The 7,143-nt window shown below is 57.8% G+C and overlaps 2 protein-coding genes across 3 annotated transcripts in view; one reads left to right on the top strand and one right to left on the bottom strand.

Moving 5' to 3' along the window:
* RELA (RELA proto-oncogene, NF-kB subunit) overlaps window positions 1–984 on the top strand; it is a gene marked incomplete at its 5' end in the record, with an annotated part of 8,297 nt that extends 7,313 nt beyond the window's left edge. Inside the window, one exon of the mRNA XM_025046299.1 lies at window positions 1–984. This exon is cut by the window's left edge and continues 427 nt beyond it. Coding sequence (XP_024902067.1) covers window positions 1–184 — 184 coding nt within the window.
* A 2,840-nt stretch (window positions 985–3,824) lies between these two features.
* Window positions 3,825–7,143, bottom strand: part of SIPA1 (signal-induced proliferation-associated 1) — a 7,842-nt gene continuing 4,523 nt past the window's right edge. Inside the window, exons 7-15 of one of the 2 annotated variants that reach the window (XM_025046138.1) lie at window positions 6,869–7,143; window positions 6,286–6,560; window positions 5,362–5,580; window positions 5,135–5,246; window positions 4,931–5,039; window positions 4,741–4,842; window positions 4,596–4,650; window positions 4,301–4,379; window positions 3,825–4,204 (exon numbers count right to left, since the gene is read on the bottom strand). The exon at window positions 6,869–7,143 is cut by the window's right edge and continues 365 nt beyond it. In XM_025046138.1, the coding sequence (XP_024901906.1) occupies window positions 4,058–4,204; window positions 4,301–4,379; window positions 4,596–4,650; window positions 4,741–4,842; window positions 4,931–5,039; window positions 5,135–5,246; window positions 5,362–5,580; window positions 6,286–6,560; window positions 6,869–7,143 (1,373 nt within the window). In that variant the 3' untranslated portion in view covers window positions 3,825–4,057. The remainder of the gene's footprint in view (window positions 4,205–4,300; window positions 4,380–4,595; window positions 4,651–4,740; window positions 4,843–4,930; window positions 5,040–5,134; window positions 5,247–5,361; window positions 5,581–6,285; window positions 6,561–6,868) is intronic. The other variant, XM_025046139.1, reaches the window with a different exon arrangement.

Genomic DNA, 7,143 nt, shown 5'->3' on the forward strand with positions numbered 1-7,143 from the left:
CATGCTGATGGAGTATCCTGAGTCTATAACTCGCCTGGTGACAGGGTCCCAGAGGCCTCCTGACCCAGCGCCCACTCCCCTGGGGGCCTCTGGGCTCCCCAACGGCCTCCTCTCAGGAGATGAAGACTTCTCCTCTATTGCAGATATGGACTTCTCAGCCCTTCTGAGTCAGATCAGCTCCTAAGGGGGTGACACCTCCGCTGCCCAGAGCACTGGGTTGCAGGGGATTGAAGCCCTCCCGAAGCAAGCACTTATGGATTCTGGGGAGGTGTGCTCCAGCTGCCCCCGATCTCTTTGGGTAGTGTCTTCATGGCGAGGGGGTTTTGCATTTTATTCTTTTATTGGCAGTCTCTCTCTCTCTCTCTCTCTCTCTTTGGAGGTGCTTAAGCAGAAGCATTAACTTCTCTGGAAAGGGGGGAGCTGGCAGGACTCAAACGCTTCTTCCCCCTTTCTTGATATTCAGCTCCTTCTCTCTCTAGGGAATTCTGGGGGCCTTTATCCCCACCCTCCAGCTTCTAGTACTCTCCTAGAAAGAGGGACAGGCTGGAGCTGTGGCCTTGGAGGCCGCAAAGCCTTACTACCTAGTGTCTTCCTCAAATCATGGGTTAATTTACACTTGAGCCAAAATAATGCTCATTACCAGTCCTTCTGTGGTGCTGGCATTGTCCTTGTGCCTACCACCAGTGTTTGAGGGGCCGGACTTCCTGCCTCGCAGAGGTCTCTGCCAGCTCTTTGCTTGCTCAACAGTGGCTGAGATCTGATGGGACAGCACTGACCCTCTCCAGGAGCCAGGGAGTTTCAGTCTGAGATTTCTCTGTTCCCCCTTTTCTCAAGTGCCTTAATAGGAGGGTGAGTTGTTTGGAGAGTTGGGGGGAGGGCAAGCTGACATCTCTCCAGTCAAGAGGCTAAGTTTTACTGAAGAATCAAAGCAGTTGGATTCTTGCTCTTTCTACTCTGAATAAATTCGTTGCCAAGCTGGCCAGAGATTTGCCTTCTTTAATCACTATCTGCTGGTCACGTCAGGCTGGACATTGCTGATAGAGTCGGATGACTAGTGGATGAAATCAGGCAGCTAAGGTGGGTGGGGGTTCCAGCATAAAGTCCCGTAGGGCCCATTGGCTGTAAGAGCTTCAGGTCTTAGATCAACTGAAGTGTTTGGATCCCCCAGAGGGTCTAGCCAGTGTTTGTAGGTGAGCAAGGTAAGATGAAGTTGGAAAGAATCCATGGGGCCAGGCTCTAAGTTCAAGAATGCTGGACTAAGGTTTGGACGTCATCTCTTGAGTGGTCAAGGGAGAGACTGCATCTATTGAGGAAGGGGAGGTGTCAAGTAAAGGTCTATGGTTTGATATCCTGTTCCGCTACGATTTAACAACTCAAATTCACAGCCCCAGGAGGCCTAAACAAAACCCAAAGGCCAAGAGCGGAGGTACTTTCGGTTTGGCCTGACGCACGCGCAACAAAGCGTAAGGCCCGGGCCGACGGGGCCCGGCTTTGCGAGTGCGCATGCGCACAGTATTCTCGCGACGGGGAAGCCGGTAATGCGCTTCAGGAAAACCCCTGCCCTGAGGCCGATGGCGTCTGTGTTCGGGCTTCTCATTGTTACGGGTGGGTGAAGGCAGGGGCAAGTGGGATATCAGTGGGACGTGTTTCAAGAGCTAGCGAGTCGCCTGGGAACGCAGACCCTAGGTGCAGACTGCGATGGACGGTGGTTACAGGGAAACAAGCGGGCGGGCGGCGGAATGTTGGCGAACCGGAAAGTATATATAGAGCGTAGAGGTCGCTCCAGCCACTTGGTCAGGGGGCGGGGTGGGGGCGAGGCCTGAAGGAGGGTGGGCTACTTAGGGACCTAACCAGCTGCACTTCCGCGCGAGGGCCGGACCCCGACCGTGGTGGCCGGGTTAGGACCTGGGTGAACCTGCTGGGCAGCGCCTGGGGAGACGGGTTTTGATGGAGCCGCGGCGCTGCGGGCGCCAGGGTGAGGGCTAGGCAGGGCCTGGCTTGGTGAAAAGGCTCTGAGCTTGAGGAAGTGGATGGCAGAGCTGCCCGCAATGTGGCCAGCCTGAGCCCCACAGGGATCCTCCAGCCCTGGATGCGCTTCCCTCTTGGCTTTCCCAGGGTTCTACAGTTGCCTCCCGCGACCCCCGGAAGCACTGCAGTGGTCCTTCCCACACTTCCTGTCTCCAGCCTAGACTTCTGGACATCTCACACTGACATCCCTCCGGCCTCTCAAATGCACCCTGTCCCAAATGACCAGAGCCATTCCTAGCCTGCCCTCCCCATCTCAGCCATGGCCCTGCCATCCTCCAAGAACTCCATCCAGAAACTCGGGCACTAATGTGGACGCTGCATCTCTCCCGGAGTCCACTCGGGTCCTGCCAGGTCCTGGCAAGTCTGCCCATTTCTCCCCATTTCCACCCCTATCACTACTTCCCACTGGGGCTGTTGCTACAGCCTCCTCCCTAGCCTTACCGTCCCTGCAGCCAAAGAGCTGACACTCAAATTTCACCTTATAACTCACCCTTTGAACATCTATCAGTAACATGACCACATTCGTTTTCTGCAGACACACACCCAGAGAGTGACCGGAGCCTTCCACACCACCCGGTGAGGGCTGCTTACTGTGGCCCACACCAGGTAAAAGCTGGGACGGCGTTGAGAACTGCTAGTCCAGGATCCCTAGTGCACCCTCACAGCCCTTTCTGATTCAGCTCCAGCTTCTCTGATCTTGGCTCCCCGCATGTGCCTTGATTCCAGTCCCATAGCCCCTAGACTGGACCTATCTGGATAACTTTGACTTCTTTGTGTGGTAATCTCTGACTCAACCTTCTAAACTCAACACTCACATCACCTCCTCCGTGAGGCCTGATCCCTTGATTCTTGTTTCTCAAAGCCCATTTTATCCTGCCAAAGCCTGAGTTAATGGATGGACCCAGGGCCTGGGTCTCAGCAGGGTGGGCCTTGGCCAGCCCGGGAAGCGGCTGGACTTGGCATGTGATGTTGGGCAAGTCAGTGCCTGTCTGGGCCTCAGATCCAGAGAACAAAAGGGTTTACACAAAATCCAAGTTTGGACCTGCTGATGACACTCATGGGAATGGACCCACCCTGGTGAGGAACGAGGGGTCATGGGCTGGTGAGGAGAGAAGTAGGTCAGGGCTGATTCCCTCCTGGATGTGGAAATACCTCCCAGGCAACTACGACACAGATGTTACCACTCCTGGAATTGGGCCCTGGAAATACCTCCCAGGCAATTACGGCACAGATGTTACCACTCCTGGAATTGGGCCCTGGAAATACCTCCCAGGCAACTACGGCACAGATGCTACCATCCCTGGAATTAGGCCCTGCAAGATCTGGCCCTGTGGTTGAGGGGATGCCAGGCTTGGGGGCTCAGAGAGGAGAGGCGGGGCCTGCACTGGGGGCCAGGACCTTGCAAAGTAAGAAGGCCTTCATAAGGGAGTACGGTCAGGCTCTCCTTGACCCCTAAGCTCCATCTCTTCGCTACCTTGCAGGTTCACCCTCTGCCCCTGGTCTCAGCCCCTCAGGCTTGGTTCCAGGGCAGGGCTTGGCTGGGTCTAGCTAGAACCACCAAGCAGAACAGGTGTGGGGTGTGCCCACCTGCTTCCCAACAGACCACATGTTTGTGGGAGAGAGACTAAGGGGTGGCCTAGCCTCAGAGAACCCCTCAGTGAGTGAGAGCCCAACCCTGAGCAAATGTCTTTAGGGCCTGCCCTTATAACTGGTCCTGGGAGATCAGCTAGGGCCTCTGGGGGCAAAACCCCTTCCCCTGTCATGTCATGAATATCAAATACAGACACTAATAGCAGTGGCTCTTTACTCCCTGTAGTTCCCTTTATTTCACAGAATATTTACAAACAGGGATGGGAGTAGGGCAACTTCATCAGCAAACAGTGGACCAGGGATTGGGGGCAGTGCTAAGACGCGCCTCTGCGCAGGAGAGTTCCTGAGGATGGCCCAGGGCCCAGCGTGACCCCGGGTGCCCTGAAGGGCCTGTAGTTCCAAGCAGGTCCACAGCCAGGCTGAAGCTGGACAAGTCGACTCAGGCCAGGTCAGTGGTGGGGGAGCCCAGCTGCTTGGAGGCCAGGAGCAGGCGGGTGGCTGCGCTCTCGGATTCAGCTTGCAGCCGCCGGTTGTTGTGACGCAGGCTCCGCACCTCCTCCTCCAAGGCTGCCTTGTCCGCCTTCTCCTGGGGGGTAGGGAGAGGAAGCAGGAGTCAGAGTGGCTGGCCGCTTTCCTGGGGTAGCCCTGGAGTCCCTCCGAACCCCCAGCCCACCCTTGTCACCTTCTGCAGGTCCTCCTGCAGCTTCCTGAGCATGGACTCCAGGTGAGAGACCTTCTCTGACAGGCTCCCGGGTTCTGGCCTGAGGACATGGGAGTTGGGACTTAGTGGGACTGAGGCAGAGGGCAGCTCTGTGGCCGGTTCCCAGACCCACCTGAATGAGGGGGACCCAACCCCAGTCTTCTCAGACTTAAGTGTGAAAGCGGAACCCAGGATAATGCTTCACTCCAGTGGATGGACACAAGACAGTGGTCACAGAGCCATGGTGAAGGGGCTAGATCAGGGTGGGGAACCTTACTCAGCATCAGACTTGGGGGTTCCCTTGGCATCTCTGCTCTCTGGGATGGGCTGTCCTGTGGGAACAGAGGGACCATTTGAGCAGGTAGGTAAAGGGAATAAGAGCCCCATCCCGGCTCCTCCCCACAGTACCCTGGTGGCCTCACCCTCCCGGGACAGGGACTCCAGGATGGTGTTGCAAGTGGAGGCGATCTCTGAGATGGACTGCCACTCGTCTTCCAGAGTCTCACTGCCCGCCTCTGACATGACTGGGCACAAGGAGGTGGGCTCAGCCAGGAAGCCCAGGCTAGCCTCTCCCCTGCCCACCTCCTATTCTCCATCTTGCTCCAGACTCACTTTTGCTGATGGAGTTCCGAAGAGACAGGGTTCGTGGCAGGAAGGAGGCTCTCAGCTCCGGGGCCGGGTCACCCCCGTCTTCACCATCACTGAGGCTGCCTGACCCATCCTGAGGGGCAGAAATGGGTACAAATGCAGTGACGTCCACCATCACCACTGTGGCCACCTCTGCCTGTTGGGCTCCAGAGGCTTGTTTCTGCTCACCTGGGTTGAGGGTGTCTCCTTGCCAGCACTAGGTGCTGGGGGCTTGGCCGTGGTGGCCAGGAGGAGGTCCGGTGTGGTGTTGGGCAGGACCGGGGCCTCGTCTGACAGGGAGCTGGGGAAAGCAGGATCAGCTCAGCGCTGGAAGCCGCACCCCATGGCCCTTGCTGTCAGAGGCCCGCCTGCCCAGCCTCACTGGGCTGGATGAGAGGATGGCAGAGCGGGTGCACCTGCAGGGTGATGGCGAGCTCTGGCTGTGCAGGAACTCAGTCCTCTCCTCGGCCAGGTCCCCAGGCCCTGTAGGAACGCTGCCATCATTCAGGCACACGTGCAGCAGCTGCTTTGTGGTGGGCATCAGGACCACCCCAGGGGCCTCGTCCTGCACTGGCTCTGGGGGCCCCCGCCGGCTGGGCTCCTGCAGAGACAGCCTGTACAGCTCTGAAAAGCTCCTGGGGGGAGGAAGGGGCAGGTCAGGTAAGAACACCCGGCCGCCAGCCTCCTGCATCACCAGCCCCATTCCCAGCTGTGTCCGAGGCTCACTTCCGGGAGAGCTCTCCAAACTCCTTAACAATGAAAAATGTTTGCCTGGCTACTGGCTATTTTTCCAGACCTAGATCCAAATTGCATTGCTGCCCCTGTGTATCCTGGGTAAATCGCTCTGAACGTACATTTCTCCATCTGTGAAATGGGGATAATAGTACTGATCTCATATCTTGTCGTGAGGATTTAAATAACAGGTAAATCACTTAGCATAGAGATCCAAACACTACTAGGGATCAAATCCAGCCTGTGCCTTTTTCTTTTCTTTTTCAGTTTGTTTTTGTACTAATGCAAGCTAAGAATGGCTTTTACATTTTTAAATAGTTGAAAGAAATCAAAAGGCTATTTCATGACACGTGAAAACATGTTAAATTTAAATTTCGGTGTCTGTAAATAAAGTTTTAGTGGAATGAAGCCACTCATTTATTAATTGGTTTCACCCTACCCATAAAGAAAGTGCGGTTCATAGCGATTAAGAGACGCGGGATTCTCTCAAGAAGGAAAGGCCTTCACCTGTGATTCTCGAGAGAATGCTAGTGGCTACACAGGAGGCACGAGGCGGAGGCCAGCTGCCGGGTCCTCCCACCTCCCCGTGTCCCCGCACCCTGCCTGACCTGCGGGGTCGGCCGCTCTCGTCTGGGGGCAGGACAGTGACGCAGACCTTGGGTGCCGAGCGCAGGAGCTGAGCCGCGGCCTCGGGGCCAAGGCTGGGCAGCGTCTGGCCGCAGACGCGCAGCAGACGCGCCCCGGGCCGCAGCCCTGCGGTCTCAGCGAACGTGAAGCGCTCAACGCGCGTGACGAAGCCCTCGGCGTCCACTTCGAAGCCCTGGCGGTCTTGGCCATCGCGGGGCAGCGCCAGCTCGCGGGTCTCACAGCCGCGGCTCACCAGCTGGAGCAGGATGGGGCGTGAGTGAGCTTGGCTGACCGCGCGTAGGGCCGTCCCAGGCCACACATATCTTCCCATATCCCCCAAGAACATTAGCAACCCACTTGGCAGATGAGGGCCTGAGGCTCGGAGACCAGAGTCACCTGCCCGAGGACCCCAGTGCCAGCTCTGCCAGGCTTTTGGGCTGGATCTGAGACTCCTTTTCGCAGGAGGCGGCGGGAGCGAAGGTTTCCCAAGCTAGCTCCGCCCCCGGCGCGCAGCGGGACCTGGGCTGCGATTGTCCTTCACCCCGCCCTTGCTCCCGGCCTCACCTGCAGGCGCGCCACGACTTCGCCTACGGCTTGCCCCGGGGGTCCGTCGAGGCGCAGGGTGATCGCCTCCCCGCGGCCGTGGTACAGGTCGAGCTGCTGCTCTGAGAAGGTCCAGGCTAGCACGTCGCGACAGGCGCAGTTAAAGACTACGCGGCCGCTGCGCGGTGCCACCAGCACCAGTGCCTCGGCAGAGATGCCCAGAAGGCAGGGCACCTCGGTGCCGTCAGGGCTGCCGGCCTGGGTCCCGGCAGCGCCCCGCGCCCCGGGAGCGGCGC

Source organism: Pteropus alecto, unplaced genomic scaffold (genome assembly GCF_000325575.1).
Source record: "Pteropus alecto unplaced genomic scaffold, ASM32557v1 scaffold43, whole genome shotgun sequence".
Lineage (NCBI taxonomy): Eukaryota > Metazoa > Chordata > Mammalia > Chiroptera > Pteropodidae > Pteropus > Pteropus alecto.